Raw genomic sequence first — 13,091 nt, 5'->3', positions numbered from 1 at the left:
GTTATTTAAACCTTTAGCTAACCATGAAGGTTGAGATTCAAATGTATTTTCAAAAGAGACATGGACAAGGCAGCACAAGAGGGAAAGAACAAATGTAGCTCTAGTGTAGCATGTCATTTTAACTTGGCCTTTTGTTTTTTTGAAAATGGAACAGTAATATAAGGAAAAGGCAAGATGGTAAGTGTTTTCATTAGCCGCAATGCATTTATTATGAGTTATAAAACTAAATAGCAGGCTAGTACCATCAATGACTATTTAATGTGTAATAACAGGGTTAACAACATTGTTCAAAGATCATGATTTTCCCAGTCTCATCTGCACTTTTCATTTTATGGAGTGCAATAAGGCATTGTCTTTGTTCACGTCACACAGGTTCTTGTTCACGGATTACAATCGTCTGTCCAGTGTTGGAGGGGAGACCTCCATGGCTGAGATGATTGCCACCCTCTCAGACGCCTGCGAGAGGGAGTTTGGCTTCATGGCCAGCAGGCTCTTCAGGGTTTTCAAAAAGGATGAGATCCAAGGTAGTGTCACGGTCTGGGTTCTTTCATGTAACGACTTTAGGCAGGCACGTAAGATTACATCTCCCATATTGAATGATGAAATGGTCTTAACAGTTGAATCTTGCTGTTATTTCAGTGTTCATAAAAATAAGCCTGATTTTAGTACTTTCAATGCATCCCTCTCTCATTAACCTACCTCTCATATCTCAGGTAAGAAGTGGAAGAAAACTTGTTGTGTTCCCTCCTTCGTGCTGTTTGCCTTGACACTTGGTTGCCTGATCACTGGTGTGGCCCTGTTGGCCATCTTCAAGGTGTGTTACAGTGATTGTACCAGGGAGTCTGCTTTAATACGAATCCAATTGTGTTTTAATCACCATGTCACCTGACACCCTCATAATGAATCTCATTGCTTTTCTTTGCCAGGTTGACCCTGAGAACTTGACAGTTAATGCTGTGCTGATAGCCATGGCCAGTGTGGTCGGGCTGGCCTTACTGCTGAACTGTAGAACCTGGTGGCAGGTGGCCGACTCTGTTCTTAACTCCCAGAGGAAACGTCTTCACGGTGCTGCCAATAACTTGCATAAACTCAAGAGTGAAGGATTTATGAAGGTAGATTAGCACACTTTTTTCCTTACATCTATTAAATGTTAACCCTCTGACCTCTGGGCGTCATAGACGAATGTGAAATGCTGTATTTCTTAATCCAATCAATTAAATTTCTGACATAATTTGACATGACATGATTGTTTTCTCTCCTGTTTTACACCAGGTGCTGAAGAATGAAGTGGAGCTAATGTCAAAAATGGCCAAAACCATCGATGGCTTCACTCAAAACCAGACGCGCATGACCGTCATCATTGACGGACTGGACGCCTGTGAGCAGGACAAAGTGCTGCAGATGCTTGACACGGTGTGTGTTCGCACATGTTTACTGCACATGGTCGCAGTGATGATAAATGCAGCTTGACTGATAATATGCAGGAAATCATTTTTCCAACATTTGTCAATCAAAATATTTATGACCCAGAGACAGACTGCTGAAAATCAGCTGACATATAGCTTTTACTTTAAATGGGTCTTTCACCTGTCCACACACAGCCCACACATCTTTGTTACTGTGCAGCCACCCTGATGTTTCCAGCTGCCTCTGCTCCCCTCCAAGTTGAGTCTTCCTCCCAGCTGCTGTAATAGAATTTCCTTTAGCCAAATGTTATTATTTGATGAAGTAATCCCAGAGAAGATGGCAACCTCCTGTGTGCTAATGTGATTTTCTTATTTCTGGAAGCACCTCCCACTCACTCTAATACCGTCCTCTGTCTGAAGACATTCAGAAACAGCACCTTGAAATCCATTTTTGCGGGTTACACTAATGACCAAATTTTATCATTTTTTCCCATCAGTCTGGGTACTTTTCTCACTGAATTTGATGCAGACATCATGTGATGGGGCCTTTGTGCAGACAGCTGTTATGAGACTGAGGTTCATCATTCCGTGGGACGAGCCTGAGGGCTCTGGCCAGGGGTTAACAAACCATGTATGCATGTAGCACAAATTGATGTCCTGTGACACTTGGACAATGTCCCTTAGTTAGCAGAGTGGAAATCCCCAACAACATGTGCTGCACAGTCCGCTCTCACGGGGGCCATTAAGTTTAACTACTCCAGCTGACTGTTGCCTCAAGCTGTCATCCTGGTTATTGATTGGGCTATACCATTAATAACCCATTTGGACAGAGAAGTTGTTGAGGATCTGTTCAGCAAAAACAATCACATTTTACTTTGCTGAACCAAACCTTTTTCTATTAAAACAGTAGTAAAAGGGGGGAGCTGGTAGCCTAGTGGTTAGTGCGCACATCCCATGTACGGAGGCTCAGGTTCAAATCCGACCTGTGACTCCTTTCTTGCAAACCATTCCCCACTCTTGCTATCCCTGAGTTCTGAATCTATTCTCTGCCCTATCTCTAAATAAAGGCATAAAAAGCCCCATAAGGAGTTCTAAGAAAACAGAAGTCAAACACACAAAAGTTGTTGACAATGTTCTTTTATGCATTAAATTATGGTTCCTGTCATTTTCAGGTCAGGGTACTCTTCTCCAAAGGCCCTTTTATTTCCATCTTCGCAAGTGACCCCCATATTATCATCAAAGCTATCAACCAAAACCTCAACAGTGTGCTGAGAGACTCCAACATCAACGGACACGACTACATGAGGAACATTGTTCACCTGCCTGTATTCCTCAACAGCAGAGGCCTCAGTACAGCCAAGAAGCTCTGCATGGTAGCCCCCACCAACGGAGAGACACAGCCTGCTGAGGGTAGGGACGATGTATTTAAGGACTGCCCACATTTTTGGACCATTTGAGGCTTGAATTGTCGGCTTCTAAAGCTGTAGTTTGGATGTAAAAGATGTTAAAAAAAAGTTATTTTTTCATTCAAATGCATAATCAGCCATCTTGTTTTTTTGTCTTCTCTTTCTCCAGGATGGCATGAGGACATGGAAAGAAAAATGTCTCAGACCAACCTAGGACAAGACCCTGCCAAGTTTGGCAGCAAGAACGCCCTAAACCGCAGGGTAACAGCTATTTATTTACGTAGGCCAATGTTGCATAATCATTTTTTGAGGTTAACGGCCACATCAGTGATTCTAAAGTCCACCCAAGGTCTTTATCTTTGGAAAACCATTGTGAAAAATGGATTTAAACAAATACAATGTTTAGGGTTGCAATATGAGTTGCAGTTGTAAGAATGGATATATAAATAGGCCGGGAATAATAAAAATACAAGACAAAGAGTTAGTCCAAATTAGATGTTCCAAAGCCAATACCAGTTATCAAATGCTGTATATTGTACTTGTCTTTTTAATGAGACACATTTCACACCACACAATAATAAATTGCAGATGGATTCCATACAGAAGTGTGGTGTTGGCAGGCAGTGCAGAGGCCAGAGGACAGCAGGAGACACACAGAGACAGAAAAGAGAGAGGTGCTCGGTGTGCGGCCAAGGTTCCTGGTGTAATTGATGTAATGACTGTTTATCCTTCCTGCTGCGTTGCCACAGCGTAATGACAAGGCCTAGCACCAGTGGGTCCCTGTGACAAAACACTGGCACCAGGTCTGCTGGCAGGAGGCTAAGTGACTCTGCTGCTGTCGCTGATACCTCACCCCCAGCCCCCCGTGACACCTTTCTGCTACCCCCCCCCCCCCCCCCCCCCCCCCCCCCCTTGTTTGTTTGTTTGACATTTGTTTGTACCTAGGGTTTATCTAGTACCCTCAGTTATTAGTGTTGGCTCTTTTCATTACGGGGTGGCAAAAGCTTTTATTTGCCCTCCGCCACTTGCTTGCTCTTGGCAGGAGGGCCCTCTCTCTACAAGTGAAGATTAAAATGAGGGCGGGGGGGGGGGTTGGGGGGATGAATTAGTGACTCTCCATTATTATGAGGCCTCTCAAGTTGTGAATGACGTAAGGAGTATCTCTGCCATCTTATTTACATTTATTGGATTGATATGAATGTCCTTTATTTACTTCCAGAAACTCTGCAATACATTTATCTTTAAAAAGCAGTAGTAATGAGAAGAATCATTAGAAGAAGGCAAATCAAATCTAAATGAACAAATATAGCTGTATAACTACAGTACAAAATGGATACTTTTTGAAAAGCCTGTGACACAGGGCCTGTCTGTCCTATGGACCCTTTCAGTTCTGACTGAGTGGTGGCCATATGTTTCATCCGTCTGAGAAAGAGGTCATGAGACCCGCGTTATGACTTCAAAGTCAACCAAAAGCCTCGCCTTGGCTCATGACCATGGCAGCTGTCTGATATCATCGCAGATGTTCCCCGGTAGATCTGTGTCAATAGCTCGCCTGTGTGTCATGCCTGTTCAGCCTTGGACAGCAGCTCTTTGATTTTTATTTGCAGACACAGGAAGGTGTTTTTTTTTTCTCTCTCATGAAAAGATAGTCAGAATGAAGGTAAAAGTGTATCATTGCAGTAACAACATAAAGATACAATGTCCTCATTTTTTATGCACATCCCGTTCATAGGGCCAACTGCACCCATAAGCTGGGGTATCCTAACAGTTATTTAACTGAGTGTGCGTTACTTTACAAGTGTAAGCTTGGAAATAACTTTTTAAATTCAGAAATAAATTGCCCTCGCACTTAATGTTTGGGGCAATGATTAAATGAATAGGTTTGATCTTGGAGTTGGAAACACAGAGAGTCTACACATGTGAAAATGTCTTATCTTATGCTCTGTAAAGGACACATACCGGCGTCGGCATATGCAGAGGACCATCACCAGGCAGATGTCCTTTGACCTGACCAAGCTGCTGGTGACAGAGGACTGGTTCAGCGACATCAGCCCACAGACCATGAGGAGGCTGCTCAACATTGTTTCTATCACAGGTAAAGAACCAGTCATGCTCTTCTTACGAACAACCTTGAGCTCGCACTATCAACAAATGAAATCCTTACCATACAACACCGAAGCCAAGGAGCCTAATTTGACAAATTCCAAGGGGATTAAATAGTTTAACTTTATTTCATTTATGAGATTTATGAATGATAATGAGAACACACAAATACTGAGGGTTTAAAAATCGTGATCCAGTTTGAACAGATGCATTGAAGCCTTATGCATTTGAAATAGCAACATGGCAGCAAGTTTTGCTTTTAAAAAGATCTGCATGATGCATCAGTGTTTTAATAATATAGATAAGAACTTAACAGGAATTTGAAAAACAGTCAACACGAGGCAACAAAGTGTTAAATGTAGACCTGCTTGAATAAAAGACAACAATCCTTCATAGCAAAATCATATTCAATATCTCATGTATCAGATTCCTGCAGGCTGTGGCAGAACACCATGCAACAACAAAAGAGGTTTATCAAATAACATCACTCAAACTTATTGAGGATTCAATCTGATGCTTTACAGATAAAAGTCCATTTCATTCTCTTATGACCGTAACTTAAACAAAATGCCAAGAAGTAGAACCCTGAGATGTTGATGTTTGGTGAGCGATTGGGAGAAGAAGTAGATCAGTGATTCTAAGTCCACTCATCCTCTGCACAGGTCGCCTATTGCGGGCCAATCAGATCATCTTCAACTGGGACCGACTGGTATCATGGATCAACCTGACAGAAGAGTGGCCGTACAGGACGTCGTGGATCATCCTGTTTTTGGAAGAGACTGAAGGAGTGTCGGACCAGGTGGCGCTGAAGAACATCTATGAGAGGTACAGACACACATACACATAAAAGGAAACAATCACATCACCACTCATCTGATCTAAAGTCTGTAAAGGCTTATTTAAAGAATACCCATTGTTTCTTTGCTCTGGGAAATAGCCCTCCTAAAAGATAGATAAATATATTGTATTTCTTCATTATCTATGTAATTGAAATCCTGATTTAAGAACTTGTACCAGCAGGTGGCAGTATAGGATTTTGTTTTCTGTGGGCAACAATAGTACACTGCCACTGCAAATGGCTGTGAGTGCCACACTAATTGGTCACTGACAGACAGATTTTTTGATTCAGCTTAATGCACAAGGAAATTTCTGTCTTCTCCAGACTAATGAAACAACATATTTCCTTGACTCTGGATAAAAGTCCATTTATGTTCAGATGTCTTTTAGCGAGTAGTAGGGATAAACTCTTCTATCTGTCTGTGTTTATTCATATGACTGATCTTGCCTCTGCATTTGTGTGGTCACTGGTGCTTCAAGGCGTGCACATCGCAAAGATGAGGGGGAGGCCTGCACAGGGCTGAGTCGCTGGGTTTCGGCGCTGTTGTGCATCAGTGTGCTGGCCTTTAAAGGTTGCACTCTGTCACACTACACTAGTGCCTACGACTCCTGCGGCAGCAAATTGTCACAGACAGTTACTGTCAGCCAGTCAGCCAGCGAGATTCAGCAGACAACCCTCCCTCCCCCGTCTCCGAGGCAAACCACTGCCTCATTAAAAATGTTTTTTCTATTGGTTTTCAAAGGACAATAGGCATTACCATACATTTATACAACACAGCTACAGTTAAATGAGATGTGTACAGCACGAGGGGAGCAAGGTGGCCAGAAGGCTGTAACTCTTGGCATATCAGTTTTAAGTAACATGGCCATCCGAAATGAATTGTCTATAGTTTTACCATTAATATTGTCGAAAAATAAAACAGGAGGATTTAATAAAGCTGCAGGACAGCCATGATATTGTGCACGGTTTTTGCATCCATAAAAGGCCTACCTCCAAGAGCCTTAAACAGAGCAGGCGACTGTGCTTACACTCTTCCATTAGACTTAATATAGCCATCATCTTGTCTTTGACCAGCGCCCTGTCCTGTTTTATCTTCCTCCTCACTGCTCGTCCTTCCAAATGGCTGCTCTGTTCCGCAGTGGCCGTCGGAGAAGCGGCCTTAATGATGATGACAGGAAGCCTCACACAGGCTAAACACGACGCCTCGCCTTGAGGCCTTATCTTCCGCACTAATCTTCTGCTGATAAGACTCGGGCCTCTGTCTGTGCATCTTTTTCTGTCTCGCTGCTCTTTCCTTCCTCTTTCTTCTGATGGGAGGCTCTTCAGTCTCCTTTTTTGTTCTGGATGAGCTGTTGTACCTTTTTCTCTCAGCGATGGATGAGCACTCGACTAACCTCTCAGAACCTCAGGCCCCTTATTAAGACTGTCTCTCTGCCAACGCATAGCTTACCTGTGTTTGCTTTTCTTCTCCACAGTGTAAATGAATACTCACATGCATTACACGTAATCACACTTCAGTGAATCACGTTATGGTTTGACCAGTTCACTACTTCCTGTAAGTATTAGTCAACATCTTTTTGTTTGAATTGTTTTGCCACCAGAACAACATGGCTCTGACCTCTTTTCTTCACTTTGTTAGTGTTTTAGCATACATACATGTGTACAGGATGTTGTGCTCATCCATTTTTTTTTGCACAGTGAAACTGCACATCCCCTGAGCGTTACTAAATGAATATATTAGTGGTGAAGTGAACGTGGGGGTGAGTCAGCCCCTTATAGGTCAACTGTCGCCCTGCATCTCAGTCACAAGGCAGCCTGCGCTTCCTCTCCTCTCCTCTTTACAAGGCTCGTAGACCACAGTATACATAGTATCACAAAAAATATATTTTTTAAATTATAGCATAGACATATCAGAAGACTTCCTTTGGTCTAAAAATGTATCCAGTTTAAATCTCCCTCTGTTTAAAGATACAAAATAAAATCATGGTTTCATCCTTGCCCTACAGTCCTTTAAAGATCTGGCTCAGTATCATCATTGTAACCTCCTGCCCTCTCAAGCCTTTAAATTGAAAGCAAATGATCCCACACACTACTAAACCCCGGTGACATGTTGCATGAGTAACACAGAGTGCCTCTCAGTGGTGAAGGTGACAGCGACTCTCTATGGCATGTACCTGAACTCCTAGAAAAAGAGAGAAAAAATAGAACCACACACCCACCTTCCTTCATATCTCACACAAACACACACGCTTTCAAAACGGCTGAAAGCTGTTTTTAGCAACTTGCCTGGCAATAACTAGCGTCCATGAGGGGCTGTGAAGTGTCATTTTAGGACACAGCGTGAAGAGAAATAAGTAGAGCTAATTCCTGTAGCCGGAGAGGGCCAGTACAACCTTCCTAATCTGATGGAGAATGTGTAATCGGTTAATAACCTTAGCTATGTTTCAATGATTAACCGCAAGACCAGGGGGGCTGCCCAGACTGATGCAGGGTAGCAGGGGGAAAGAACTGTGTAACAAAGATTGCACTGTCTGAAGGAGATATTGACTAAAAAATAACAAGCTTACACACAAAAAGCATAGCTATAAATGACTCTCCCACTAGTTCTTGAGGGAAAACTAAACATTACAACTTGAGCCTTGAGGTTCCCTGACAGATGCAGAACAGCGAACAAAACAAGAAGTGTTTTTGGACCAACCCATATATTTGTAGCTGTCAACTTAACAACCCTAAATCCGTGTTTTCCATGTTGTTAGATCACTAGCATATTGAATTTGGAGCCTGCAGCCTTGTGACTATCATTTTCAGGTTTATCATGTCTTCCTCTTCAGTATCAGGAGTCAGTTGCTCCTTGTTTTAGCTGCTATTAGTCTTAATGGCTCCCGCTAACCTAGCTCACTCCTGCTTCATGGTTATTGCTTCAAAGCAGCCCTGCCATTTCCAAAGGCTGTTAATAGGCTTTAGATTTTTTCATTTTCTTGATGTTGTTGAGAGTCATTACATTACGTTTAGCTGTTTAGTCGATGTCTTTTAGCAGAGTCATTTAAGTTACAGAGAAAGTGCCGCTTCTGGAGGTTGTTCAAGGGCTCTCGTTTTTGGACACACAGCTGTTGTTGTGACTTCTTCTGTGTTTTTGGTAATCTACTTTCCTATTTATTTTTATTGTCTATTTTGACCCCTGTACGCTTTATTTCAAATGGTTGGTATTTTTCCTCCCAGTGACCTTAGTTTGTGTGTTTGTCTGTCCCTGTGAGTGTTAGTGCATTAATGATGTTTTCTAAATTCAGGAACGGAGTTTCTTTTAAATTGCTGTTGTCCCCTTTAAACATGATGACCTTAATTCATTTATAAGTTTTAATATGTAGTGAATTGGTAGGACATCAGGTTATCCACTTTGAAACGTCAGACGACCTATTAAGTAATCAACACTTTTTTTTTAAAGACTGTTTTTAAGTGTTTTAATGTGACATTTTGCTGATTTTCATTGTTCTCTCTAAATTAAACCGTTTTTTTTTTTTTCTGATATTGACCAGACAAAAAATATTTTACAGAACTTTTAATAATTTTTATTTTCGCTCATTTTTCATTAATGTTTTCAGTATTTGTATATGGTAGTTAACTTACTGGTTGTAAGTTGCAGCCTTTCGGGAAAAAAAAAGGGAAAGGCATATTGTAAGAGATGAAGCTCTTCAATCAATCATACAAACTATAATGCAGCATCAGGAGGCATGGTTGAGCAGCTTCTGTATCTCTCAACACAACTTCAAGGACTTTTTAAAGGACTGTTTGTGCATTCTGTGGGCAATGGGGTCTGTATTTATTAGTATTCATTTTTGACAGACTGATTTGTTCAGAAATTGAAATAGTTCTGTGTTTCGGTTGATGGGGTTAACATATTTGGTCCTAATGATGAACGGGGGCGGGCCCCTCAGAGAGTTTATTCCTGGACGCCTAGATCCCTTTTTCAGCTCTAGAAAAAAAAATAAAGTGTCACTGGTCCACTGAGCAGGTTCCTGCCCTGCTCTGACATCTGGTGCCCTGTCTGTGCCAGGATGCCCCCGCTGCATTCAGGAGTGTGTTTCTGGCACTGCACCTGAATCCTCTGTTCATTACAAACACCCACACATACATACACAACAAACTATTGCATGCTATACACTTATAGAACCTTTTACACACATGATCAAACTGTAGTTTAATTAATGCACGGTGTAACTGAAACAACAACACATACACTGTCTTTTAACATAACAAGCTTTTGTGGTTGTACATGCAGGCAGGCATCCTAAATCTCATATTCAAAAGGCATGCGAAGTACACACGCACGCACGCACACACACACACACACGCACGCTAAGCTCTTACACCAGTGCAAGAACATATGTCACCCACAACTCCTCTGAGAATCAGTGTAATTAATCAGGCCCTGAGATTCAGGCTGCGTTCAACAAACACGCATATTCATACACACACACACACACACACACACACACACACACACACACACACACACACACACACAGAGACACACAGACACACACACACACACACACATACACATACACACACACACATACACACACACACACACACACACACACACACACACCAACACACACACATTTGTGTAGATTCACACAGCAGAGAAATTCTTGTCAGTCTAAATTGCAGTATATTTTAAGTCCAGATTATTATTTTATTATTTCTTATCTTTGTAAATTTAGGTTTGTAAATAATCCCACAAATTTTGATGCGCTGTACTTTTTTGTCACAGCGTGTTAAGCACAACTTTTCTTCTCATCCCGTCATCTTCTGTTTCATCAGCCTTGCCCTGCATTCATCCAACAGACAATCCCCCTTTTCAGAGACGTGACTAGAGCCAGGCACTTCTCGGACACTTCAAAACTTTTTTCCCCCCTTCAGTTAACGCACTCCGAATGAATATGTAGCCAGGCAATTCAGTCTTAATTAGAGAGACTCTTATCCCAAGTACTGAAACATTAAGATGACGCTCTCTTCATTCAGGATTACTTTAATTGGCACAATTATTGTAATTTGGTGGCAATTATGTGCTGGGATAAAAAGTGCTGTTCCAAAGCTCATGCGGGTGATTCCCTTTATGTGGAATCCTTTAATAAGCTCTTAAATATCTGGCCGCAAAAGGCGCTATCCTATTCTTTTCTCATGATGAATACTTTTGAACTTTCCCTGCCCTCAAATGAAGTTCTTTATTCATTGCCTATTGTTCATGTGAATTCCCCTCATGTTTCATGACACTTTTTTTTATCATCTCAATGCACGGCAAGTGCTCAAAAATAGTTTTCCCCTTTTTTTCCTTTCCACAGAATCCTTTTGTCCCCGTGTAAAATCACTCCAGGAGGTGTTTTGTTAAAAGAAAGAGTGAAACCCTGAGTCAAGAGGCCCCCGAAGACGTGTATGTTAATGTGTAAAGGCTGGTGTAAAGCCACAGATGTCTATAGAGTTCGAGCTCCATCACCCATAGGACACCAGCATTGATTCCCCACACCAGTGTTCCGACAAACCACCTGACTGATCGTTAGATAAAGAGAGACGGGGACAAAAAGGAAAGTATTGTAGGCGCAAGATAAAAATGGAAAAGGGAAGAGGCAGTCCGTATAAGATAAGAGAAGGCATTCTAAAAGAGTAAAAAGAAAAAGGAGTTTAGTCTGAGGGGGTAAAATGAGGTTAAAGAAAAGGTGTGAATACTGCAAATGAACAGACCAGTTTCTGTAAGGATCACTGCGACAAGAGTTTGCCATCAGGCAGTAACAGAGGCACGGCTGGAGCAAAGGATGGCATTGTTTAAACAGCCGTTTCAACATGTGTGTTAGTCAGAAGCACTTTTTTTAAAATGCCAGTTTGTAACGGCCCTGTAAAGAAGCTCCACCATCAGTATACCTTTTGTACTTCTACATTGACTCTGCATTGGTGTAATATTGGTGTACCAGTGTGTGATTTACTTGGCGATACAGCTTTTGAGAAGCACAAGAGTTACTAAGTGAGAACAAACCGCTGGAACTCCACATTCACACACACTTAGACTTGCACACACAGCGCATTTCCGCCCTGCCTGCTCAGCCGTTTTACAATGACGCAGTTTCACCTCTGTTACTACCTCCAATACCTGCTTAGCGATGGAAAGCTTTGACCCCCCCCCCCCCCCCCCCCCCCAATTTACCTCTGTGTGTTTTACATTGCAGATGAGGCATATTGGTGGGGGCTTGAAGGTCCAGCCTTGAACTGGCAATGTAAAAAGGGCAAAAAAATCTTGTACCCAAGGCCTTGACCATGACAGTCGTGCCTCCACATCCCTCAGGTGTTCGGCAATGGTGACTCAGACATGAATCAGCCATTACCATCGCTCAACCCCCACTGAGCTGCTCAAACGCAGCCTTTGCCTTTGACACAGGACAAAGAATATGTTTTCATGTATTTGGAGGCTACAACACGAGGACTATTTCTTTGTTAGGAAATCCTTATTAAAGCCCTTTTCATTTCTGCCTGTAAGCCGAGGTTGGAGGATTAGTCTAATTGGTCTGAAACAAGAGAACTGCTCTGTTCCCTTTCTCTACAAAGCATAAAGAAACAATTCAAATGCAATAAAAGCTTTCACCACACCTCTGACTGGCCGCTGCCCTTTGTCATAGAGTCGTCCAGCAGTGACAACAGGACTTGATCAACATAAAAATGTGACACCAAGATGGAAGGAAAGGAACAGAGGGGCTGAGGAGCACACATTTGCCTGATGCTTCTGTATTTCTGCAGTGTTGATCTCTCTCCTGCTCTTCTGTCTCTCTGTGCTCGAAAACTGCTGGAAGGTGGGGGGGGGGGGGGCTGATTATAAATAGCATTACAGGGTTGCAAAAGGGTCAGCACTGACCTTTAAGTGGACGAGATTTGCCTCTCAGATGCCACGGGAACCACTGGCACTCTTGATAGCTGCCGAACAAATACATTATGTAGATACACGCACACAAATGGTCAAAAGTCAATGGAGGTCAGGCCCTTTTTAGGGGGTGTAGAAACCTCACTGAAATTACAAACAATGACTAAGCTAGTGAGCAAGCCCAAAGAAGGCATGTATGGGCTTACAGATCAAGCCCATACAGCCTATATTGGGAGGGATCAAGTGTCTCCCTTTTTTCACCGTCTTTGCTGTTTTAGCAGCTTTTGATTTAGCACGTGCCTCCATCCACTTTATAGCTCAAGGATTTGGTTATCAGATTTGTCTGCTTGTGCTTCAGGTTCTAAAGAAAGGCTTTCCCTACTACCTCTGACCGGAGTAACAGTTTTATCATATAGACATGCTTTTTTTTA

The 13,091-nt window shown here is 42.3% G+C and overlaps 1 protein-coding gene across 8 annotated transcripts in view; it reads left to right on the top strand.

Annotated features, from left to right (window-relative positions):
• Positions 1-13,091, top strand: part of kidins220a (kinase D-interacting substrate 220a) — a 41,970-nt gene that overhangs the window by 11,787 nt on the left and 17,092 nt on the right. For all 8 annotated transcript variants that reach the window (XM_065947698.1, XM_065947699.1, XM_065947703.1 and 5 more), the window contains exons 16-23: positions 373-524; positions 714-814; positions 927-1,112; positions 1,273-1,413; positions 2,579-2,816; positions 2,982-3,073; positions 4,763-4,907; positions 5,578-5,740. In XM_065947698.1, coding sequence (XP_065803770.1) covers positions 373-524; positions 714-814; positions 927-1,112; positions 1,273-1,413; positions 2,579-2,816; positions 2,982-3,073; positions 4,763-4,907; positions 5,578-5,740 — 1,218 coding nt within the window. The remainder of the gene's footprint in view (positions 1-372; positions 525-713; positions 815-926; positions 1,113-1,272; positions 1,414-2,578; positions 2,817-2,981; positions 3,074-4,762; positions 4,908-5,577; positions 5,741-13,091) is intronic.

This window comes from Labrus bergylta, chromosome 18 (assembly GCF_963930695.1).
Source record: "Labrus bergylta chromosome 18, fLabBer1.1, whole genome shotgun sequence".
NCBI classification, from domain to species: Eukaryota; Metazoa; Chordata; class Actinopteri; order Labriformes; family Labridae; genus Labrus; species Labrus bergylta.
Note: the sequence above shows the minus strand (reverse complement) of the source record. Positions and strands in the feature narration are given on the sequence as shown.